At 33.0% G+C, this 27,166-nt stretch overlaps 1 protein-coding gene across 1 annotated transcript; it reads right to left on the bottom strand.

Moving 5' to 3' along the window:
* Nucleotides 1-44: 44 nt before the first annotated feature.
* On the bottom strand, nt 45-27,166 carry LOC143049477 (basement membrane-specific heparan sulfate proteoglycan core protein-like). The gene is made up of 13 exons (XM_076223094.1): nt 27,071-27,166; nt 20,910-21,084; nt 20,040-20,312; nt 19,455-19,586; nt 18,619-18,759; nt 18,100-18,245; nt 17,572-17,689; nt 17,021-17,144; nt 16,009-16,163; nt 14,658-14,939; nt 13,989-14,096; nt 1,000-1,179; nt 45-373 (listed from the first exon to the last, which is right to left on the bottom strand). Exons 2-13 carry the CDS (start codon nt 21,070-21,072, stop codon nt 45-47), a joined length of 2,151 nt encoding a protein of 716 aa, XP_076079209.1. The 5' UTR covers nt 21,073-21,084; nt 27,071-27,166.

Genomic DNA, 27,166 nt, shown 5'->3' with positions numbered 1-27,166 from the left:
ATTTTCAACTTTTAGGAACCAGAGTATTTCATCTTCAATGAATGCTAAGCCCAAACCTCAGAATTTCTTAAATCCTTCAAAGGATATAATTCTATTGGATGTTCCTTGCCTGTTACATATACTATAGCAAAACCATCAGCAGATCCACTCCTTCCTGTAGCTAAGCAACGGTATCGGCCTGTATCTGCTGCAGTCACTTGTCTTATTTCTAGGAGACCATATCTAGTCTGTGTAGCAAAAGGATTAAGGACGCCATCGACCTTCAACCATTCAATGATAAATGGTCCTGTTCCCTGTGGCTGACATCTTAGCTGAACAGTACCTCCTGCCTTAGTTTCCACTATGGCTGGTGAAATTGTCAGACTAGGTGTAACTAAAAAAAATGAAAAGCAGAACAAATGCATTTTAGCTGAACAGTGCCCCCTTCCTAGCTTCAACTCTAGCTGGAGAAATTTTCAGACCTGGTGTAACTAAAAACAAAAATGAAAAGCGGAATAAATGCATTTTTGCTAAACAGTGTCGCCTGTCCTAGCTTCAACCCAGGCTGGAGAAATTTTCAGACCTGGTGTAACTGAAAACAAAAATAAAAATCGGAATAAATGCATTTTAGCTGAACAGAGTCCCCTGTCCTAGCTTCAACTCTGGCTGGAGAAATTTTCAGACTTGGTGTAAATGAAAACCAAACTAAAAATCAGAACAAATGCATTTTAGCTTAACAGTGTCCCTGTCCTAGCTTCAACTCTGGCTGTAGAAATTGTCAGACCTGGTGTAACTGAAAACAAAAAAGAAAAGGGGAATAAATGCATTTAAGCTAGACAGTGCCCCTCATATCATTATTTTTCGTTAAATAAACATGTTAAAGTGTTCAACAAAATACAAATTTTCTATCAATGCAAAATTTGTAAATAAATACATGAAAAATTAGTTCAAACGATTTTTTTTTCAATTAACAAACAAAAATGGTTTCCACGAAAAAGCAATGCAGTCCATTCTACCTACCAGTAACAATGATAAATACTGATGTCTCATAATTTTTAACGGGAGATGATGCAGAACAGATGTATTCTCCACTGTATACTATTTGGAAATTAGGTATGGTAAGTGTTACTCCACGGACTAAATGATTAGGTGGCACCAATCCATCACGTTTCCTCCAACGGACCACAGCATTTTGTATTCCTATGGGAAATTATAAGAATTTATGATCAAGGGATAAACAAAAACTAGAGGCTCAAAGGAGCCTGTGTCGCTCACCTGATATTTTTATTTACAATTGATGCATGCAATAATGCGACCGTTATGCTTTAGTTTTAGAGTTATAAGCCAAAAAATGCATTTAACATCTATGTTCTATTTTTAGTCATGTCGGCCATGTTGGTTGGCAGGCAGGGTCTTCGTACACATTTTTTACACAAGATACCCTTATAATGATTGTGGCTAAGTTTGGTTAAATTTGTCTCAGTAGTTTAAGAGAAGAATTTTGTAAAAAAATAAAAAGATTTACGAAAAATTGTTAAAAATTGACTATAAAGGGCAATTACTCCTTAAAGCGAAGTATACGTAATTGCACGCCTCTAGCGGAATTGAAGATAAACACGTGCGTCGTTAGTTACGCGAGTTATCTCCCATACTCAAAGAAAGGAAAAATGGGCACATGAAAGAGAAATGATGTCGTGTGATCTATACAGTTATCAAAGGTAACAGGATTATAATTTAATACGCCAGACGCGCGTTTCGTCTACATAAGACTCATCAGTAACGCTCAGATCAAAATAACTGTAAAGCCAAAGAAGTACAAAGTTGAAGAGCATTGAGGACCCAAAATTCCAAAAAGTTGTGCCAAATACGGCTAAGGAAATCTATTCATGAATCAAAGCAAGTATTCCTGTGCTATCTCAAAACCTCAAAGAAATTATCAGAATGACTCCAACATCTCCAATCAGAAATCTGACTATCCTCTTATGAGTTAGTCTGACTGTATATTGCCACTGTTTTTGTTTTAGACAGGCATAAACAGGTAACAAAATACGATTCGATGTTTATTTAAACAGAAAGAAAAAAAAACCGCCTAAACAAGAAAATTATAACGAAGTAAACAAATAAACCAGTGACAGTTCTGCTTCTAGTCGTATCAAACTCGTTAAAATCAAACCGAAATTGACCCCACAATATTTTTTGAAAAACCATAGTTTTGAATGAAATTCACAGAGTAGCGTAATCGTTGGCATGTCCCGTTTTTTATGCAAATTGAAAATTTTAGGATGATTTCATTTATGTTAAAAGTGTTACACAGAAACATAGAATTGAGCATTATCACATTTATCTCAGAATAAGTAAAATCTATGTCATCCAAATCTCAGTTCTCAAGTTAGTCAAGGTGCAGAAAATAAACAGGTGTCCTCTATTCCGTCCGCAATTTTTGGGGAAAGTAGAAACTAAATTTAGAACCATGGTTGAAACTGAAACTACACATGTATGATAAAAATAGAAAATGCATGTCATTTTTAATTTATCAAATTCGAATTTGGAAGGGATTGCAAAATTTGTATTCTTGTGTTGTGCTTTTGTGTATCATTCAGAAGAAGTGAATACAACTTTGAAGTAAAAAGTTTCTTCTCAAGTCTCAATTGAAGATTATGATAGAATAGAGTATAAGAGTATAAGAGTAGGGGAAGAAGGGAGAAGGGCGAAGAAAATAATGTTACAATGTCGGGGCCATTTATAACAGACTATACGGTATGGATTTTTCTTATTGTTGAAGGCCGTATGGTTGTCTATCTTATAATTGCGTACATCCACTTCATTCAGTAAGGTAGCTGGGGTGTCGAAATGTTCGACGATACATTATTCGTAAACTACTGTAAAAGACTTTCAGTCAATGGTCGATAATTTACCACTGTTTTTTACTGTTTTTCGATGCATAATCTTGCAAACTTATTCCAGACCTTTGGTTTTATCAAAATTGACCTTAATTGAAGCAAGAGGACCTAATTGGTTGTTTAATTTCTATTATGACGTCACCTCGGGGCATGTTTGTTTCAAATGCTAAATGTATGCCAAATTCGAATACAATTTGACCAGTTCTCGATAATGTTATAAAATCCTCAGAATAAAAATAAAATAAGACTTATGATGTCTAATTGATAAAATGAACATTTTACTGATAATTGATATTTAAATTTTACTGAAATGATAGTTTATTCACAGAAATTCAGAGATTCTAAAATCTATAAAGATGTGTAATGTTTGGAAAACTATTTTTTCCGTAAAAAATGTTCATAGTTCATTATTCCTCAGACTGTACACAAACATTACAGTACCACGGCTTATCAGTGACACATGTAACACACAAACCGGAATTTACATAAAAGTACAAGCACATTTACATAAAATATATTGTTTACATAAAAATGGCGGCGGTCAAGTGAAAATCTAAAGGGGCTCTAGGGGGACAAGCAATGATGTTACAAATGCCTTGGATTGAATATTACTGTAGGAATCAAATCATTTGAATTCTGAATGATTTTAAAATTGATCCATGTAATTTCTAACTACTTCATATTTACTTAAAGATTTTTAAATCTTGATTCCAAGAGCGAACTTTCAACTGCAATTCACCACTGTCTATATATCGTCTGCTATTAATTTCACGTTAAGTTAAAAACATGCGAAATGTACATTTCCTGTGAAGCCGCTTTTAACTTATAAATACAACAAATATTTTAATTCAAAAGTGTTTTATTTTCATAAAAAAAAAAAAAAAAAAATTCTGTAGCTGGTTATCGAGCACTGGTAAATAAACTCATCATAGATACCAGGACTAAATTTTATAAATACGCCAGACGCGCGTTTCGTCTACAAAAGACTCATCAGTGACGCTCGAATCCCAAACAGTAAGCATGGTAAGGGGAGTCTAATTTCAAATTTCAATATAAAAACTTGGGATCACGGACCTTATTTTTCCGTCATAATACATTGAAACTAATGAACTTTGGGTTATTTCATTTTATTTATATAAAGGGGAAACATTTAAGCAAAAGGGGTCACGGGCCTTATTTTCTTGAAAAAATCCCCAACAATGTTTGATATACTTTACGACACTAAGTTTTCGATAGTTCAGTCTTTAAATTTCAAGTTTTAGGTATTTGTTGTATATTGAATGATACTTAGTAAAATATTTTTAAAACAAAAGAGTAATACTGACGTCTTACTTCGTCACAAATATACAAGAAAATAGTCAAATAACGTCTTTTACTTCACATCATCCTTAAGAAGCTTTTCCCAAGTCAAACTGTCTGTCTGTCTGTTCGTCTTGTAGAGGAAATATTTGTTAAACCTGTTTTCTTTATTGATTTGTTCGGAGGATATTTTCGTTGAACTGTCATACTGCTTTGTTAAAGTCGTTTACGTCCAACTTAAACTGTCCCTATGATTTGGCTTTTCTCGTTGCATTTACATGTAGTTTTATTTCCTTGGTTGTGTTTTTTCATTGGCATACCCGATTTTGGATCCCAAACTCCGTCTAACATGACTTTTGATTTCAGGCAATGGAGAAACAAAAGCCAAAATAACTTTGTCAGTGCAAACCAAGAGGATATGTCCAAAGCTTATAAGGCGGCTAAGTTAGGCAAGATGTCAATAGCCCAGGCCATCAAAACGTACAACGTACCAAGAATGACTCTCTCCGATTTATAAAGGGAAAAGTTGCAATGGATGCTAAAATGGGTGCATCTACGAATTTGATGTCAGAAGATAAAATATCACTCGTTAATTACATCGAATACATGGCACAACGAGGATTCCCTCTGTCGTATATCAAGTCATAGGATTTGCTTGGTGCATCGATAAAGAGCATCCCGGGGCAAGAGTCTTTAATGAGTCTGGACCCACAGAGAAATGGTGGAGGGGATTTAAAAACGACAACCCGAAATATCACTTAGAAGACCAAATCCATTTGATCGTGGACGAGCTGCAATGGAGAATGTTGAAACTATGAGAGCTATTTTAAGCTCCTTAAATCAACTCTTGTAACTAATGATCTAAAGGACAAGCCTGGACGGTTATATAATTGCGATGAAGCAGGTCTCAGTCTTAACAAAAGCTCTGGTCAACGTGTCGTTGTACCAAAACGATTCAAGCATGCTCATTTCATAAGCATTGCAACAAGTGAGCATATATCGGTACATTGCTGCGTCAATGCCGCAGGACACTCTTTACCACCTATGCTTATCTTTAGTGTTGGATACCCGGGAGGAGCATACCATAAAAACGGGGCCATCAACGCTGTATACGGTACAACAGACAGCGGTTTCAAAGACAAGGAAGCATATTTTCAGTGGTTTGAAAAAGTCTTCTTGCAGCACTGTGTAAAGGAACGTCCGATTATCCTATTGCAAGTCCGATGCTCATTGATAGTGCTCTTAAGAATGACGTCATTCTTCTTTGCCTACCGTCTAAAACAACACATATTTTGCAACCTTTGGATGGGGCAGTATACAAAAATATGAAAATTGAAATCACAAAACAAGTTAGTAATGCTTAAATCCGACCTGTGGGTATCAAAGAAAAACATCAGCTTAATCTTTAAAGTAATATTTGAGAGAAGTTTCACTATGGCCTGCATAACACAAGAATTCAAAAAGTATGGCATCTGTTTGATCCCAACGCGATTGACAAGACTTTGCTGTTCAGAGGGGGCAATGATGTCAACCCGGATGACCTTGATATGTCTTTAAATGACGAACTAACGAACGAACCCTAACTGTCAGCTATTGAGGACAATACCACAGCTAATACAGAAAACGAGCCAGAGACCATAGTACCAGCGATGCCATTTACAAGTAACACGGACGTAACAACCATCATGGACCTTGAAGTTGGTGCCGAAGGTATTTTATCTCCTATAATCCACACTACTTCTGAGGCTACAAAATCGTCAAACAAAATTCAGCTATCAAGTACAACTACATGTCCACCATAACTAGCATTGTCAGCAATTGAATCCGCTTTGACACCTCGTAGGAAGCATAAATATGAGAATGCATTTTCCAGCAATACGATGGTTAAGGGTGACGTTGTATTTCATACATGGAAAAACCTGAAGATCTAATGTACTTTGTCTTGTTCGTCTTTGCCAATTAATGTGGCGAATGAAAGTATAAATTCAATGTCGTCCTCATCTCTCAATGTGCAATCATCGTTCTGTCCTGAACCATCATCTCATCCTTTATTCAAAGCTTGACTTATACCAAACGATCTTGTTTCGATCTTGGTCGTGCCAAAAACAAAAGATGTAAGTGGTAGAACAAAAAGAAGGAAAGGCAACGGAAAAGCGAGGATTTTATCAACAAAAGAGATTCAGGAAGAGCTCAAATCAAATGAAAAAAAAGAAAAAGGAAGACGAGAAAAACAAGTCGAAACGAAAGGAGCTTCGAGAGAAAAGAAAAGCAGAGAAAAGTATTGGGGAGGAAACAAAAAAAGGCTAAACAGGAACAAATGAAAAGATTGAGAGAACTTAACAAATTAAAATTAAAACAGCAAAGAATGAGAAACAATTGAAAAAATCAAACACATGCGGTGACGTATTCCAATGTTGTGTGTGTCTACGTATCGTCACCAAATCCAATGTTCCGTTTATGTGTTGTTTTTGCGGCCGTGTATTCCATGCAAGTTGCATACCTACATATATCTCTACTGTATCGTGTCCATTTAGCTACTAACTGTGTATTTCTCAAATTATTGATACATATGGCTTTTGACTTTTTATTTTATTCTTGTATTCCAGGATACCAAAATGAAACAGTTCACAATCAGACCATTGTTGGCAGTTTATATGCATCATCACAAATAGTAACTCGCGATTTGTTGTAATTATCATATGGAGGCAGAGCCGTTAAACAAATATGACTCAAATGCAGTTGCAATTTACGATGGCTCCAGAAAGGTTGGAATCTTAAAGACAGAATATGCTGCAGCTATATCGTCGCTGATAACACTCAATCTGGCAAAGTCGCGCTATGTAATTAGACCCTTAGAGCCGGGTGAAGTTAAATGAAGAAAAACGGGGCCACAGCAGCTGTGTAATCTAACCTTTAAAGAAGAAGATGACAGTGAGGATGAAATTAGAACAGTAGTCAAGTCCAATCAGTGCGTTTCTATAATTGCTTCATAATTAAGTATGTTTACTAGATTAACTGTGTACTTTTTCATGAAAATTGTATTTACTTTGTGAAATAAATGTTGCAAAACATAGTTTGTAAATAATGAACCATAATAAGAGTTCATTTGATTTTGTGTTTATTTTTTTTTTTTTAAGAAATGAGTTGACAACCTAAAGACTTGCTAATATCCCATGACGACCAAAGAAATATCGAATCATGAATATTAGTTCTGTATGATTACCTATTTACATTGCGTCTTAAGGTCGTCATGTCATTACATTATATTAGAAAGTGCGGACCCATGACGACTTTGGGACGGTTTATATTATTTTTGAACCATGACCAGAGCGGATTCTCAGAAAAAACACCCATCTGATCTGCTGAAAGTTGTCTCTTTTGCAATCATACCACATCTCCTTATTTTTATATGATTTAAAAAAAACAAAGTTCATTTGCATTATATACAGGCACAATTAGAATGCCACTATACATAAGTTTAACTCGTATATCATTACATTATGAACAACCACCTTGCATTTCACTAGGTACATTCTAATAAAATTACACTAAATACATTTTCTAGCATCATACTGATACATTCTCATAACATCGCCCCTGTACATGCATTACATCCGTAAATTTTATAGCATTACATCAGTACATTTATAGCATATCACTATACACAAAGCATTTCACTATACAATGCTATAGCTGCATTACAATAGTCACAATGCTAAGGCATAACACTTGGAAAGATATGTGCTACGGGAATTAAGTTATATAAAAACAAACTCCGATCTGTTTTATTTTGCTGAAATTCATATGCGGGTTCCTTTTGACCTTATTACAACCATACAAATTCTCTAGATAATATTCAGATGCAGTTTTCTTATCTTTTGGGAGTCGTACATGTGAATATTTAACAAAAAAGGGACAAGAAATTATTTCCTTCGTTACTGAAACTCAATCAAACATTACATCATTCTTTGTCGTGTAATTAAAGAAAAAGGGAAAGTGATTGAGACAGGAACTTTTAAAATAAAATTGCAGTGTTGTGTCACGTGCACGTGTGTGAACCTGACAAAAAGAATGGGTTTTGTACGCAATGCCTTGAATAGCACCAGAAATGGTGATGATTAAAAGATGCAGAAAATCATATTTACTTCTTTCAAATACAAACATCAAGAAATAAGATTTAAAAAAAGACTTCTATACGCGACCCCAATATTATAACTGAATTTTTTAATATATATATATATATATATATATATATATATATATATATATATATATATATATATATATTTTAGGTTTTCTTACATACGATGCGCCCCGTGATGTCTATCTTTGTTGTTGAGTTTTATATGATTTGTCTATCATTTGATGTTTCGAATATATTGGTCTTTTGTTGGGCAATGTAATTATAAATAATGTAGTTCATTGACCGCTCCCGACATGTGTAACTTCAAAGCATATTTTAGCGGCGATCAATGTCTTTCAAAATTACTGCACTTTTCATGTATCTTTGGTTCTTTCGACTGGAGAACCGTCGTACACTAGCATCGCACAAGTTGGCACTCCGAGGCGGGTGGGTAACAAGAAGGTGAACTGTGGTTTATTTTTATCAATAGTACCGCTTAAGTCGACGCTAGGGGCCGTCTTAACATTGTTGTAGGGTATGAATGATTCGTTCATTGTTGAAGACCATACATCAACTGTCAAGATGAAGAACTGGAAGAAAATCCCTGTTCATTGATAATTCTTTTATTCTTTCTATATATTGTGTGTAATTTTGTCCAATGTACATTTACTCCCTATCCTTTTTATTTCTATCTATCGAATCATTCTGTCAACGCTGTGCTAACCGGGACTATTTCAAACTCAATATTTGATTCATAATTATTAGAACAATACAACCATTTCAAAAAAGATGTGGAACCCTGTCTAATTTAGAAAAGATGGAGTTCTTACAGTAACTCTATTTCACTTGCAGTATATTTATTTGTCAATTTGCATTTTTTTTTGGCAGCAGAAATATCCTTAAAATTAGTCAGTTTATTTCCTTATCAATTCGATTACGCTCGAACATTTGCAACAATTAGGAAAATGGGTTATACACACTCACGATTTGTACGGTATAATAGCGTTATATAGTAAAATTCATGACGACGTTACAGTAGACATCAATAACGTCGCCGAATATTTTTAATTTTTTCTGCTAAAAATCAAACTTCCAGACGATATAGCTTGAAAACTAGCACGATTGCTAAGGACTTTCTTTGCACCAATGGATTCATCGTACATTTTTGAATCACTTTTCGATTTTTTTTTTAAATCTGTGGACCAAAGAATCAGAAAAGTTTGATAAAGTAAAAATATCTGCCGATTTTTAAGATTTTCCCTATATATCCTTTGTATTATTGGAGTATCTTGCTGTAAGTTTCAATAGCTTGTATCTGGAAAACGATAACGGTTACCCTCTTTTTTTATTTTATTTTCTGATGTATTTTTACAAGCAGAATCCACATGTAAAATTTAAATACATTCTGCGGAGTAGTTAATTACGTACACTTCGCCTTAAGGGCATACGGTACAGTTTTGATCCCGTACTTACATTTTGATAAAAATTTCCATATAGACTATTTTTTACCTGATTAAGTCAAATATGTAATAAAAATATACCTTCATGGGCTACTTTTTGAGTAAAATGAGGTCAAAATTTTGTATATTTGCTCAAAATTCGGATTTATGGCCGTATTTTCCTTTTCGAAAGAAAGACATAACTTTTTTGTTTTAAAAGATAAACAAATTGTTTTTTCTTAAATAATTTGTAATTTCTGTATTCAATAACTATCATATACATTTTTATATTCAAAAATAACTCAAATTTATCAAATGTCATGAATGTAAAAAAAAACCATCATTTTTTGCTGTATATTTATCAAATTTTAAAAAATGCACTATTTACGTTTTCATGAAAATTGGCACACATAATCCTCTCGTGTAATCAAACCAAATGGCATTTTAAAACTAGAGGCTCTAAAGAGCCTGTGTCGCTCACCTTGGTCTATGTGAATATTAAACAAAGGAAGCAGATGGATTCAAAAAAGATTGATACTACTGTCATACAAGTGAGAGGTTTAGCTAGCTATAAAACCAGGTTCAATCCACCATTTTCTACATTAGAGAATGCCTGTACCAAGTCAGGAATATGACAATTGTTATCCATTCGTTTGATGTGTTTGGACTTTTGATTTTGCCTTTTGATTTTGGATTTTTTCTTTTGAATTTTCCTCGGAGTTCAGTATTTTTGTGTTTTTACTTTTCACAACAAAATTGTGTTTTGGTGATGGTGATGTGTTTGTACATCTTACTTTACTAAACAGTCTTGCTGCTTACAATTATCTCTATCTATAATGAACTTGGTCCAGTAGTTTCAGTAAGAAATGTTAATTAAAATTTACAAATTTTATGAAAATTGTTAAAAATTGACTATAAAAGACAATAACTCCTTAGGCGGTCATGACCATTTCGGTCATGTTGACTTATTTGTAAATCTTACTTTGCTGAACATTATTGCTGTGTACAGTTTATCTCTATCTATAATAATATTCCAGATAATAACCAAAAACAGCAAAATTTACTTAAAATTACCGATTCAGGGGCTGCAACCCAACAACGAGTTTTCCAATTCATCTGAAAATTGCAGGGCCGATAGATGTGACCCGATAAACAATTTTACACCTTGTCAGATTTGCTCTAAATGCTTTGGTTTTTGAGTTATAAGCCAAAAACTGCATTATACCCCTATGTTCTATTTTTAGCCGTGGCGGCCATCTTGGTTAGTTGACCGGGTCACCGGACATATTTTTTAACTATATACCCCAATGATGATTGTGGCCAAGTTTGGATTAATTTGGCCCAGTAGTTTCAGAGGAGAAGATTTTTGTAAAAGATAACTAAGATTTACGAAAAATGGTTAAAAATTGACTATAAAGGGCAATAACTCCTAAAGGGGTCAACTGACCATTTTGGTCACTTGACGTATTTGTAAATCTTACTTTGTTGAACATTATTGCTGTTTACAGTTTATTTCTATCTATAATAATATTCAAGATAATAACCAAAAACAGCAAAATTTCCTTAAAATAACTAATTCAGGGGCATCAACCCATCAACGGGTTGTCCGATTCATCTGATAATTTCAGGGCAGATAGATGTTGACCTGATAAACAATTTTATCTCGTAAAATTTGCTCTAAATGCTTTGGTTTTTGAGTTATAAGCCAAAAACTGCATTTTACCCCTATATTCTATTTTTAGCCATTGCGGCCATCTTGGCTAGTTGACCGGGTCACCGGACACATTTTAAAACTAAATACCCCAATGATAATTGAGGCCAAGTTTGCTTTAATTTGGCCCAGTAGTTCCAGAGGAGAAGATTTTTGTAAAAGTTAACGACGACGGACAACGCATGACGACGGACGACGACGGACGACGGACGACGACGGACAACGGACGCAAAGTGATGGGAAAAGCTCACTTGCCCCTTCAGGCCAGGTGAGCTAAAAAGGGGGTCCATGAAATCGTTTTCAAGTTAAATAAGTTTAAATGATAAAAATCAGTCGAAAACTGCATCTTTTCACGATTAGTCGTAGTTTGACATCGCGAAAATAACAATTTACGTTAGCAACGTCATTATCCCCCTGTAACTGTATCGTATGCCCTTAAGGAGTTAACTGAAAATTTGGTCATGCTGACTTATTTGTAGATCTTACTTTGCTGAACATCATTGCTGTTTACAGTTTATCTTTATCTATAATAATATTCAAGATAACAAAAAAACTGCCAAATTTCCTGAAAATTACCAATTCAGGGACAGCAACCCAACAACAGTTTGTCTGATTCTTCTGAGATTAAAGGGGAGTTAGATCTTACCCTAATAAACATTTTGACATCTGTCATTTTTGCTCTAAATGCTTTAGTTTGAAAGATATAAGCCAAAAACAGCATTTACCCCTATGTTCTATTTTTAGCCATGTCGGCTATGTTAGTTGGCAGGTGGGGTAATCAGACACAGTTTTTAAGCTTAATACCCGTGTGATCAATGTGGCCAACTTTGGTTAAATTTTGCCTAGTAGTTTCAGGAAAATATTTTTGTAAAAGATTACAAAAATGTACGAAAAAGTTATTAAAATTGACTATAAAGGGCAATAACTCCTTAAGGGGTCAACTGACAATTTTGGTCATATTTACTTATTTTTAAGTCTTAAGTTGCTGAAAAGCATTGCTGTTTTAAAATTTGTCTCTATCGATAATAATATTTTAGATGAAAACCAAAAACTGCAAAATATCCTTAAAATTACCTATTTAGGGGCAGCAACCCAACAACGGCTTGTCTGATTCATCTAAAAACTTTAGGGCAGATCTTAACCTGATGAACATTTTTACCAAGTCAATTTTGCTCTTAATACTTTAGCTTAAGAGATATAGGCCAAAAACTGCATTTTACTCCAATGTTCTATTATTGCCATGTCGGTCATGTTGGTTGGCAGGCGGGGTCATTGGACTCATTTTTAAACTAGATACTCTAGTGATGACTGTGGTCATGTTGGTTCGATTTAGTAGTTTCAGAGGTGAAGATTTTTGTAAAATTTAACGAATGACGCACGGCAGACGACGGGCGCAAAGTGATGAGAAAAGCTCATTTGGCCCTTCGTGTCAGATATCTAAAACTTTTGGGAAATCCACCAAAACTTAATATTTATTTTTGACAACTGTACTTTTTTTGGGTACATTTTTTTAAGACAGTCACTGCAGTTGTTGTATATGAGACCTTTCACACAAATCACATTCATAAATAAGTTGTTTTTCTTTGCATGAAGAGAAGTTACATTCATTATGCTATGATCACTAAATACTTATTACCTTATTTCATTTAAATGGTACAGTAAAACCTCATTAAACCACGAATGGGGACAAAATTATTGGATAATAATTGATATATCAAAGTAGACTGTCTGATTTAATACTTTTGTCCTTATTTCATTTATATGATATACAGTAAAACGTATTAAAGCATAAAAGGGAAGAAAATGTTGGAAATGTGAAAACTGAGGAAAATGCAATCTTATATGGACGAAACGCGCGTCTGGCGAACTAAATTATAATTCTGGTACCTTTGATAACTATTTACACCACTGGGTCGATGCCACTTCTGGTGGACGTTTCATCCCCGAGGGTATCACCAGCCCAGTAGTCAACACTTCGGTGTTGTCATGAATATCAATAATGTGGTCATTTTTATAAATTTCCTGTTTACAATACTTTGAATTTTTCGAAAAACTAAGGATTTTCTTATCCAAGGCATAGATTACCTTAGCCGTATTTGGGCACAACTTTTTGGAATTTTGGATCCTCAATGCTCTTCAACTTTGTACTAGTTTGGCTTGATATGAGCGTCACTGATAAGTCTGATGTGGGGGAAATGCGCGTCTTGCGTACTAAACTACTGTCAAATATGTAATACTTATTTCCTAATTTTATTTTCGTTACAGTAAAATATTGTCAAAACATGAAGGCGGACTAAAAAACTCTTGGAAGCATACAAATTGAGGAACAACCTTGTCAGAGATATAACTATTTCCTTTCTAATCTATATTTTACGTTTAAAACATGAAAGGGGAGAGAACTGTAGGAAATATGAAAACCACTGAACAGCCTGACGCGGATGTAATATTCATATCATAATTTCAGTTAAGTATTACAGAAAAAACATGAATGGGAAGAAAACTTTTGGATAAATGAAAACTAAATAAGCAATTTTTACCTGTAGTATCACATTCAATCGTTACAGTTTCGCCTTCTTTAACTGTACGCTGTTTTGGTCCTCTGATTGTCACACCAGTTTCCATTGATGGTTGGTCACTTTCCTGAACTACAATAGCATTCAGAATATAGTTGTACAAACCGAAAAAGATAAGATTTTGCTTGTTTGTATTGTTTATCATTTTGTCTTTTCAGGGCCTTTTATAGTCAAATATATGGTATGGGTTTTGCTCAGTGTTGAAGGGCTTAGGGTAACCTTTAGTTGTTTTCATCCATGGAATTTGAGACAGTTGGATAGTGGTATCTTTTGCAAACATACCCCATCTCTTTTTATTAGATTTTGAATAAAACATATAGGATATCAATGCATGTTTTCAAGCTACAGGATGCTTAAATTCTCATATCTTTTAAACATAATACATCAGTACTTTAATGGAAATTTTTTGAACAATCTACAAAAAGATGTGTTGTTTCTATGTAATGTCATCAGTCATGGTCAACTTTTTTCATGATATCCCACCAGATAATTCAGAGAAAAGCAAGAAAAATTGACATCATAATTGAGTTTTGACCAATGAAGAACTGACATAATACAAACCTCAAATTGATTAAATAAAAGTAATCAACAGGTCATGAAAGGGATAAATGGGATAAGAATTAGAGATCTTACCTTCAAGTTGGACAGTTTCAGTAACAGATCCTGCAACATTATTAGCAGTACAATAGTAATTTCCGGAATCACTCTTAGAAACAGCATTGAGAGTCAGCGTTACTGATCCTTGACTGAGAGCTCCCTCTACTTGTTTTGGTACATGACCACTGTCTGGTGCTCTTTCATATTTCCACTGGACTGTTGGTATAGGACCACCTTCACCAGTACATTCTAAAGATACTCTCTGACCGATTACAGCAAAAACTTTCTTACTAGGCGAGAGTACAATTCTTGGTGGTCCTAAAATGTAAGACTAAATATTCCACCAATGAAGATGGGTATCAAGAAAGAGCTTTTCCAGAGGGAATATGAAGCTTTTTGGACAAAACTTTGTTTATACCCCATGCACGGCCACTATTCCTATTATTATTTAGCAGAATTGCCTAATATTAGCTTCCTTTTCTAATAACTCTTCCTATCATACAATATTCCAATTTCAGGATCTGCTTACCTTCCAGACAACTGTTATCATCCTCTGGATTTGGTGTGGTTTGTCAGGCTTCTGATGTTCAATCTTAGCTTTTTGATTTTGTGTTTTGAGAACTTTTGTTTTTCTTTTTTCGTCGATTATCGGTTTTTTACTATGGAATTGTCAATTTGTTTTCAACTTATGAGTTTGAATATCCCTTATGTATCTTTCATCTCTCTTCTATCACCAACAGAAAAAGATATCAAAAGGTTTCTAAATCCTCTAATACTTTTTTCTTGGAATATCCCTAAACTACAATGTATTGAAAAAATCAAATTTTTAAATTTCTCCAGTATCATTGCTGATATGATTTTCACCAGTTGCAAGAAAACAATGGGAATATTACAGCTCTAATTGTTCTACTTTAAAACGGATTTCAGTCTTATTGCCGGTGTGATTTTTTAATGGAAAAAAAACACCAGTTGCAAAAAAACTTCATGTGAATCGTTCAGCTCCAATTGCCCCCATTAAGAAAAAATCCAATATTACTGCCTATGTGCTTTTTAAATGAAAAAAAAAAACCACGACAGAACGTTACAAAAAACATCATGGGAATAGTTCAGTGTTAATTGTCCACATTAGCAACAAATTTAGTGACATCTCATTACTAGTGTGTTTTTCAAACGAAAATAACACCTGTAGCAAGAAAACGTCATGGGAATTTTCAGCTTTTATTGTCCCACTTTTAAAACATTTCAATATTGTTGCATACGTGATCTTTAAATGAAAACAATCAAACCAGTTGCAACAAAAACATCATAGGAATAGTTCAGCTCTAAGACTGTGAACTGAAAACCAAATGTTTTAAAATGTAGTTCTTACTTCAAACTTGATCCTTACTCTGAATAATAAGTGTGGCTGTAGCTGTCACAGATCCCATTTCGTTGGTGGCCGTACAAATGTAGTCACCTGCCTCCTCCTCAGTCACGCCTTTAAACATGATGACTCCATTCTCCATCGTGTCTATGGTGGACACCATTGTTTCTCCTCCAGCTCTGAAAACAGAATATTAAAAGACATGGTTAGTATCAAATTTGTACCAAACATTACCACTGTCCAGTCTAATTGAGGTGTGTAAAGATTCGGGTGCAGGTCAAGCATTCACTTTGAGAGTTAAGTTCATGCAAGGAATGATTTTTGTTGTAAATAAATAGCATAAAATTACAAAACTCAAAACAATGATTATAATAACCTGGTTACATACTATATATATGTGTCTATCTCAAGTCAGGATCCTGTAGTTCAGTGGTTGTTGTTGTTTACTGTCTGTCATATTTGTTTTGTTATAAATAAGGCCTTTAATTTTCTCATATCTTTATATTAAAAACACTAACAGCACAAAAGTTTCTGAATTTAATTGATTAACTAAGTTTTACAATGTTTTTTTTTTACAAGATTTTGTTTTATGTGAGATTCAGTCCTTAAGTAATGCTAACTTCCCATCTTCATCATACACCATTACAACATAACCATACACTATTCTTCTGTCTATTTGTCAATTAAATGGTTTTGAACTATTTACAACCCTATTGTTCTAGTTCTTTTCAACCAGTTTTTTTATTGGTGGAGGGAGCCGGAGTGCCCAGACCTTGATAGGAAAACTGGCAATACTAGTCAATTAAGATTTGAGACGAGTGCACCTACCCGGTGCGGAACTCCAACTCACAACCTCATTGTTCACAGGCCAGTGAAACTGTTGTTAAATTAATCAGATCACTTAGCAATTGTAGCCCCCTTTTCACCTCCAAACTGAACCATACATCATTTAAAATTACACGCAGTGTTACCTGTTTGAGGGAATTGCAAATTTCAATATGTCTTTTAATTGAGATTGAGAATTGTAAAAGCCTACCGAGACCATGTTACAGTGGGAGGAGGTTCTCCACCCATTACACGACAGTGGAACAATGCAATTTCTCCTGTCTTTATTGTCTGAGATATTGCTGGATAGATGTCCAACTTAGGCTTGGCTCTTCCTGAAAGATGATTTAACATTTTTATTAGACATCAACCAATTATTGTTAAATCAACAATTTTTTATTATTTTTTTTATATATTTTTTTATATAAAATATTGGCATTGAGATATGTTTAAGTTTAACATACAGCACAATATCTTAAATCTGAAGCACAATCTCTGAAGTGAGATATAATCGAAATTGCTGTGCCTATTTATTTCAACAATTAGCATTATGATATGAGATTCTGATTTGAAGGAAAAACTTGACAATCTTAGGTTATGCAAATTTTTAGACTGTTTTTTTTTTTTCATTTTTAAGATTTCAAAAGCCCCATACTGTGGATTCATTAAGAATATAAATGAATTCGCAATACTACATTATTTTCTACAACCTCACTTCCAAAATAAAGCTTCTAATTTGATGAACAGTAAAACTGTACTCACGTTCAACTTCTACTGTGGCCCAGTCTTGTCCTATTCCCGCAGTATTCTCAGCACGGCAGATGTATACACCATGGTCCTCTACTTGGGCGTTAGTGATTCTTAACATTTCTCCTTCAACCTAGATAGACATGATATTATGATAGTTCAACTCATTAAAGTTAAATGTTACTTGACTTAATAAATTTGTTATCATGACATTAAATAGATTTCGTAGAGTGATATCTTTTTTCGCAGGTAATATTATTGGAACCCAAAGGCTAAACTAGTTCATGTAGTTGTTATCGCTTGTTAAAAAAAATTGTTGAACAATAATTTAGGCCAAATTTTTTTCAAATATTTTATGCTGGCCTTTTTTTAATAATAGCAAGGAAAAATATTCCTTGAAATAATTGTTCTCAATTCGAAGCAGAATGGAAATGTTCAAATGTCAAAATGAAAGAAAAAATGTGTTTACAGTTAAATGACTGCATATCTAAATCGATAAAGTATTGTAACTTATTCTTCTTATTTCTTGAAAGCTAGTTTTACCTGATGTCTGGTTGTCAATTGTTCTCTTGATTTAGACCATGTTATCTTTGGTTGTGGGGTACCAGTTACATTACATCTAATGGTACCAGTAGTTCCCTGGGTAATAGTTGTTCTATCTGGTGTCACTGTAGCAGTTGGTAATGTGGCTAAATAAAACAGATAAACACACTTGAACTTTAATCTCAAAGTTTATAAGAGACCTATTTTAAGCCAGAGGTCATTATTATTGCATAAATGCATTCTTACAAGTTCAGATTCAATATCAAATTGCTCTTTATCTTAAATGAATATAACATGTTTAATGTTCAAGATATCCTCATTTACATAATCAAGTGTTCAAGATCAATAAAATGTGTTTCTTTGTTGTTGATTCTTTTGGTACCAAAGATTGTTAAGCAAGTATATTTCCTATATAAACGACTTTTAAACTTGTAATAAAATCTTCAAATTTACTAAGGATACAAAAACGTATTTAAGAAGATTTTTTTGGAGTTGGTATTCCTGTTCAATGGTACTTACTTTCTATTTCAGGTCGTACAGTCAGAGTAGTTGTACCTGTTTCCTTGTCTCCATTTGGTGTTATAGCTGTACAGACATAGGAACCAGCAAAAGATGGCTGAATGTTTTTCAAGGTCAAAACACCATTGACTTGTGCAGAGCCTGTAAAATAAAAGATTTAAAAATGAAACAAAAGTAAAAATATTGAGTTAATAAAGTCATTGATTTAATTTTCAACTGTTGACTACAGTTCTTTGTGAGTTTGGCACTAAAATCTTTCTGGTATGTATTGGCCTTTCGTGGCCTTGCTCAATGCATTTAAATCATAAGGGACAGTGAAATAATTTTGAAGGGTTAATTAAGCGGTAAAATACCTACCGCGAACTAGCAAAAATTTACAGACACATGCAAATATTTTCCTGTATACGGTATTCTAAGCTCGAGTAAAGTGAACAAGATTTATGAACTGTTCATTGACATTATGTTTCAACTTGAGATGGGAGTTGTAGTAACCATTAGTAAAGAAATTGACTTTCAAACACAAGTATATAGATTTTCCTATTCATCTTTAGTAATGATCAGTGTTTCTGTATGAGCTGCATTAGTAAACGAATTAAAGAATCAGCATCAGATTCATTTCAAACATAAAAATAATTGTCTAGATTTGAGATTTTTTGGGGAATCAAAACAGATTTATATATAAAAATAAAATCAAGATTTTTAGGTTCATATGAACATGGTATTTTCCACAGATTAGGGGTTTGGGTTCTTTGCATTGGGAGCCTTCAGGTTTTTTTTAGGAGGTAACCAATATAATTTTTAAACTGTGGATTCGTCAGATTTGTAATATGAATTACCTGGTGGAAGACCTCCATTCCTTGACCATATTAACGTAGGTCTGACGGAATTATCATCTATATAACATATAAGTTGTTCGGTACTTCCTATTGGTGCAATGATGGCTACTTGTCTTACAATGACTTTTATATCTGAAATTGGAAATCATGTGTTAATTGTGTGCTGCTTAAAAGCAATATCAGAGAGTCTATGCGAAATTAAGATATTTTCATACAGATTTTCTCCATCTCGTAGAATATAAAAGACAGAATATGCTATTATTAATATACGTAGTGAATAAAAACAAAGGGTTGTTTGTAGCCACTGAGTAAAATTGTCAAAAAAAAAAAAAAAAAAGATTTGAAAATTCTCAACAAATTCCTAATAAGTTAAAAGGAATACTCCTAAATAAATTATAATTCATTTCAGATAAATTTTATAATGATTTTTTTTAAATTCTAGTATCTTAAACACATAAAACACATGCTGACAAGAGATATCTTTGAGACAATAAACAGTAAAAACTCAAAATGGAACATCCCTAAACAAAGTCACATCCAATTTGATGGAATAGCCCGAAACAATTTAAGTCCATGAGTACTTACCAGATTTAACATAAAGAATGGTTTTAACTTCTGTGGTTCCTGCTACATTTGATGCCTTGCAGAAGTACTGGGCCTCGTCACTTCTTAAAGCAGCTTGTATCCTCAAAAAACCACCAGATACTACAGCACTGGGATTCATAGAACCAGTTCCTCTTCGCCATTCTACCGTTGGTGCGGGTCGACCAGTTGTAACACATCTGAACTCTGCTGTCTCAAATTCATTCACAGTTTGGAATGTCGGTTCAATTCTTACAGTAGGCTTTACTTGTTGTGCTTGAAGGTATAGTTAAATGGATCAATTAATTTATAAAGGTGAATTTTATAGTCAGGTAAACATCTATCTTTCTGAAAATCCTAATGATTCAGACACCTTTGCATCTATCAATATTACACAAGGATGTTCTCCCTATGAAAATATATGACCTACAAAAATGAACCATTTGAATTATTTCTCCATAAACGTAATTTATTTTCCTTACAAAAATTGAATAATCAAACAACTAAAACATGTATAAACACTCATTAAACATTTTTTTTGTACTTTGTATATCACTTTTATGAAAGTTGATTATTAATAAAAATAAAAAGTAAATTATGTATACATGAAAGCAACCCACTTCACTGAGCTATAAAAGTTCCTAAAGTTCAAACTATCTTACCCTAGGAAACCAGATTATTTTAACTAAGGAAACCAGTATACCACTTTTCAGAAGGACAACAATCATTTCATTCTCCACTTGTTGTTTGATAGTAGTTTAATGTTGATTAAACAAGCATGGCACAATATACTTTATTTCATGTCAAGATATTAGCTTGGCAAAAAAAAACAAACTACCACCAAAACAAAACAATATAGTTTTAAATATTTACCGCTGACACGAAGAGTAGCTCTATCTGTATCCATACTGAACATGCCATATCCATAACACTCGTAAGTACCGCCATCTTCTGGTCGGACATTTGGAATGACCAACACGCCATTCTGGTCAATAGCTTTGTTTGGCATCAAACCACCAACCTTTGACCAAGACATGATGTAGTTGCTCTTTTTAAACAAATATAAAAAATCTTGTTAAAATATATTAAAATTGTCACAATTCTAGCATTTGTACTCCAGTAGGGCACGATTCCTTTGGTCAAAAGACCACATTTAAAAATGTCCCCTAAACTGACACAGAACTAACAATATTAGTACATAAACATAACATTACATATGATTCAATGTGATGCAACTTTTTTTCAAATAATACACGGCCGACACTCGGCTAACCGAGAGATTGGTCGGTTAATCTATATTGAGTATGCGGCTATATGGGCGATTGGTCTGTTAATCGGGTTGGTTATACGTCTGTTAAGAGTAAAATGCTTAATTTAATGTTAAACTCTATTAAATATACAGATTTTTGGCATGTTATAAGAACCAAATCAAAAAAGAAAAGTTTCTGACAAAATGATATCTATCATAGAACATTTTGCACTTGTAAAAACATTTCTAAGTCTGCGCAGTTTTCAGTAAAACTAAAAGGTGTCGCACAAGTATGTGATATTTATGCTTATACGCATAGCAATTTTTTAAGAAAAGGCGAAACAAACAAATTTAGATATCATTTAAAGGACAAAAAATAGTACTGTGGTTCTAAAAAATAAATTGACATTGGTAAATATTTCATAATTGTAAAATAACGTGAATAATACCACGTTTTAGTGCAAATTATGTGAATAAAGTCTGTTAATGGGTTGGACAATTGAAATTGTGTCAGTTAAGAGTTATTTAGCCACGACAATAATTTTGCTACCGTTATATTTTCCCTTGAAAAATTTAAGAACGAGATGTTTCTGAGTAAACAAAAATGACAATACGGTGCCACAGTATCTTAGAAAAAGCCTTTTTATTTTGACTTTCTTTGCATTTTATTGAAGGGTGTGTCACTTTAATATAGCGTGATATGGATTGGCCTCTTGAATATGCATGAATTTTTTATTGACGTTTTCAATCAGTCTTAGTTTTTGTGTCTGTTCGAAGTAGCACGTTCTCAATTCCGACTGAAAGTGTCTTTCTAATACAACACAGGGTACATATAACGTGTTCTCGTTCTCATATGAACATGATATTTGTCACTGGACGTTAAACCCTAATTCGTCAGTATCATCCAATTGGTTCTTTTCTTCTATTACTTAATCATATGTTGTTTACAAATCATTCTAAAGAAGTAATCGGAAAGGAGCGAATGCAGCTACATTTGGTTATTTTAAGTTTCAATTCATTTTATTACGTTTAGTTCCTTTCTTCAGAAAAGTGCAGAGGAGAACTACAGTTGTCTATGGTGGCCGGTGAAGTCCATTCTCGTTTTCGCCTTTCATATTCTATAGGGCAAAAACGCGAAAACGCGACATCGCGAAGTGGAAAAGGCGGAAACGCGAAAATGCGAAATCGCCAAATTTGGGAAGTCGAAAACGCGAAGTCGAAAAACGCGACCGATTTTGCGTTTTTCGACTTCGCAATTTCGAGTTTTCGCCATATAGAATATGAAAGGCGAACACGCTAAAGCGTGAAAACGCAAAATGGCATTAACCTGCCACCATAGTTGTCCGCATTCAAAATTCTAGAATTTGTCACCAATATAAGTACATCGCAATCCGTTACTGTATCAACAGCCATCGGTGTTTTATGTGTGTATTCTTAAACAAGTATTATTTTTCTCTCGTTTTAGCAATGTATCACTCTCTACTGTCCTTATCTATTATTCTATATTCTGCTTTTCCATCCAGATTCTCGTGTATACCATGAGGGTCCGGATTGGGGGTATTGTTTATTTCTGTATTCTTTAAATTGTTGTCATTTGTTTCTACATTTTATTTATCTTACTCATTATTCTTTCTTTATTTTTCATATTTTGTCATCCCAATATATTTTACTTACTGATGTTTAGTTACATTACGACGTTTATCTCTGATTTATATACTGGTTTATACCAATGTAGATGACAAATTTGTGTCATTCATGACAATTAAACAGAATCAACATTATATAGGCGATCATTCTTGAATGCAATTCATATTACTTTAATATTACACTTTTTGAAACCATTTTTATCATTTTTCAATTTCATGTGTTGTTTCCGTATATGTTATGTTTCATTGCTCATTTGTTGTTTTCGTATATTTTAGCAGTTTGTCTTGAGCCTACCCATTTGATCCGATAACACCCCATATTGCCATTTATAACTCTTAACAGACCAATTAACAGACCGGGTTTTATACATCTGACCCATTAACAGACCAGGTTTCAAATAAAGATTGATTTATGTCACCAAAATACAGATTTTCGAGTAGATTTTTCACACAATGATATCAATATGGTTAACAAACATAATGCCTTTCTTTTTTCGATGTTCAAAATATTGAATGCAAGTAAATTTAACCAATATGTCATTTTGTGTACATTTTATGTGTGTAAAACGTGTATAAATTTATTGATGAGTAACCCGCCTTTTTATTTTATAGATCGTACATCGAAGCTAGAAAAATAATAATTAGACCACTGAATTCAGTACACTGAATTGTTTTGTTAGACATGAAAACTTTTTATGATGAAAATGTATTTAGAATACATGCTTCATTAGTGAACTATGATAGTCTTCTGACTGTGTGTTGGTTGAAATAGTGCAATTCATATGAACAATTGTATTTTACATCAGCAATAAATAAATATTCAGATGCTCAAAAACAAAATATTCAAACCAACTAACTTTCTAGCTATATGTCCGAAATGACATAACATGGGTTTTTTTCTAAAAAAAAGTATCATGAAATTTTTAGATTCACTTATAATTTTTTCTGAAATAACAATCGCAATTATTGGATTTAATATGATAATTTTTATATACAGTAAATCTTATATTGTGATTTTTTTTTTAACAATTCACCAATCAGAACTCTATTGTACCTACCAATTAATCATTAAATTATATGAGTATAAGGCTATGATAAAACTATTTCTAAATTATATTGAGGAATAATGTAAACACTAACTATTGTCAAAATTTCAAAAATATTTGTTTTTCATCAAACTTAGAGCATTCAGTTTGTGTGTGTTTTTTATGCTGAACATTTAACTTTATTTAAATTAAATAAGTTAATATGATTTTTTCACGATAAAGATCTTCTGTAACCATAAAACTAACTTTTTTCTTTAATGGAAACAGTAAAAATGTACAAATAATTGCTTCAACCTGCCTACTGATATTAAAAAGAATTTCATCACTTCATTGCTTCTTTTCAATGTAAAATGAAAACATTATTATGTAATTTGCATAGTATCCACATTGTAACACATGACCTCGTAAAGCTATCAGAATTTATGTATTTTCATTAATAAACAGAAAGCTTTGAATTGATTTTATTCATTTCGGAATAATTTTATCATAGCCTAACAATTTCCCAAGTACTATTGAACTCATGCTTAGATTACTAAACCATTATCCTGCCTGTGTCCCGTTTACTTAGCTATGCAAGATGTTTGTCAACAGTAATGACAATAACAAACACCATCACCAATGCCTTAGTCCAGAATAATAAATGTACATGCTGAATCAGCTTCATTCAAAACTATGTTTTTGGTTAATATCTTTAAATATATGAGTGTTTGGGTTTATCTGTAATATCTGATGACTAATTAATTGTTGGGGTTTAACACCACTTTAAGCTATATTGGCTATATCATTGCGGTAAGTTTTTCTTGGTGAAGAAAGCCAGAGTGCCTGGGACAACCACTGACCATCAGCAAAAAATACCTGACAATTCTAGTTGATCAAGATAGTTGAACGTACCTGTAACTCACAATTTCATCGATGACAGGCTCGTGATATAGTAGATGAACTACTTCTACATGTATCACTCAGCTTCCAAGGCCCTCTTCGTTTAATTTATGCAATGGGCAAATCAACAAAAGGTTAAATAATGGAGCACCCGAACATACCCGTACGAAAATTTCAACAGGAGTTCAACTTGACTCTGGCTGGACTTGAGACGTATTCCAGTCTGACTTTGAAAAGTCCAGTCTGACATAAGCTGTACACGTGCTTTTTGTTTTAGTTTGGTTATTTGCCAACCGGTATTTTCTTAAAAGTCCAACCGTACTTTTTGTATGGTCACAAGAAAATAAACACGGCTTAATTTTTGAGGAAAATTATGCTTTCTGTAGAATGATCAGCAGAAATTTTGTCTTAGAAATTTTAAAGTCATTTATGAGCAGGAGTTTAAACTTAGAACATTTTCATCATACAAATCTACCAAATTACAGAAATAAAAAGTTTGCCACAACAGGTTCTGTTTTTTTAAAGAAACAATTTCTTTAAAATGTAAAACAGTTGTAAATTAAAGTTTGAAAGTACATGTAATAAAAATGATAAAATATTTTTTTGCAATATACTTTTGGTTCAAACTATAAGATTGATGATTTCCCTAGATTTTCAATTTCATTATGGAATATTTATAAACATAGACTGTTGAAATTTTATTTTTGGTGACTTTTGATTGAATTTTATGATTATCTTGATTATTATCCTAACAATTGATTAACATTTTTACCTTTTGCATAAAAAAATATTTAACATTTTGACCTTCTTCATAAAAAAATTTTTAATAATAAAAAAACCCTACAAGCATAAACTGTAACAGTTTACATCTATACATTTTCTAGTATACTTATATTTAAGTAGATGAATGCATGCAATTAATAAGTATCCTTTTTTTGTGGTCTTGTAGAAATGAGCCATTTGTTTTCAATTAACCTCAGTCAGGACAGGTCACAGGAAGTACTATCTCCACAGAGATTAACGCCAAATTTCATAATTAAACAAATTAATATTTGATTTTCTTTTTTAATTTATCATATATTCAAATTAAGGCATATGCAAGTAGTCTTAAGAGAGACATTTAAAACATCTCCCTAATCAACCTATTGTATTGCGATACAACAAAATTTGACTGGATGTGTCTACTTTCTAGAACAAACTGAAAATTTTACATTGGATGTAAATCAAATGTTTGGAAGTAGTTCTTTTCACATTAAATAGAGAAGATGAATCCTTCTGACTGGCATCAATAAGAGTTTAGGAAGATTACTGTTTGCATGAATTTTGGATTGCATATTCTGGTAAGTACAATAAATTGAATTCCACCATTTTGGTGATATTATCTAATATCCTCTTTTTATTCAACATTTTTATAAAATAATTACAATATTATAAATAGCTCAATTCTTATTTTTGAAGAGTAGAAAGGAAAACAAACTTTATTTAATATTTACTAGACCCGTGAAATGGCAGTATTTATAGCTTGATTGAAAGTATGTACACTGTTGTAGGGAATGTTTTTGTAAAAAAATTTATGTCTGGAACATTTCAGAAAAAGTATCAGAATACATAAGTACTTAAAGACAGAACATTTTTTTAAAGCCATCTCCGTTTTTTTCCAAAGTCCGTTATTTTATTTTCTGTTCAATTCCATTATTTTCGCGTTTCTGTATAATACGAACATACGTATATGATAAATAAAGTGTATTTGCTATTAACTATCAATTCCAAGTTTCTTCTCCACGGCGGTCACTGATATATTATATACACATAGATAGTCTTTATCAACGCGAAAATTATTGTCCTGTTCCAGAGTACCCTTATTTCATGTTTAAAGGGAAAAACGGTACTATTTATTCTGCCATAGGTGACAATACTAACATTTTCTAATTTTACCACTTTTTATAATAAAAACCTGGATAAAACAGCTACGTGTGGTGTTAGTACTTTATTACTCCTTTTTAAAAATTAAAGCCAATAGTATCATGACCAATTTCCAACGGAGCTTGTTTATGTTATCCATGCCCACCGTCATTTTTCAGCAAATTTATAAAATTTTGTAAGCCTTTTCGAATAATTCTCTAGAAAATATTTCAATAGGTTTTAAAATTTATATTGTAAATGTAAACGCTTCAGTTATTCATAGCTAAATAAAAAAAAAAATATATATTGTACCCTTACATCCAATCACGGCGCTCCTAAGTTGACTTCTTTCACCTGTCTTGGGTAGACAAAAGGCCAACCTAATGCTGGGAAAATGTAATAGTACCG

This window comes from Mytilus galloprovincialis, chromosome 10, assembly GCF_965363235.1.
Source record: "Mytilus galloprovincialis chromosome 10, xbMytGall1.hap1.1, whole genome shotgun sequence".
In the NCBI taxonomy this organism is placed as follows: Eukaryota; Metazoa; Mollusca; class Bivalvia; order Mytilida; family Mytilidae; genus Mytilus; species Mytilus galloprovincialis.
This window is presented reverse-complemented; position numbering and strand designations above follow the sequence as displayed.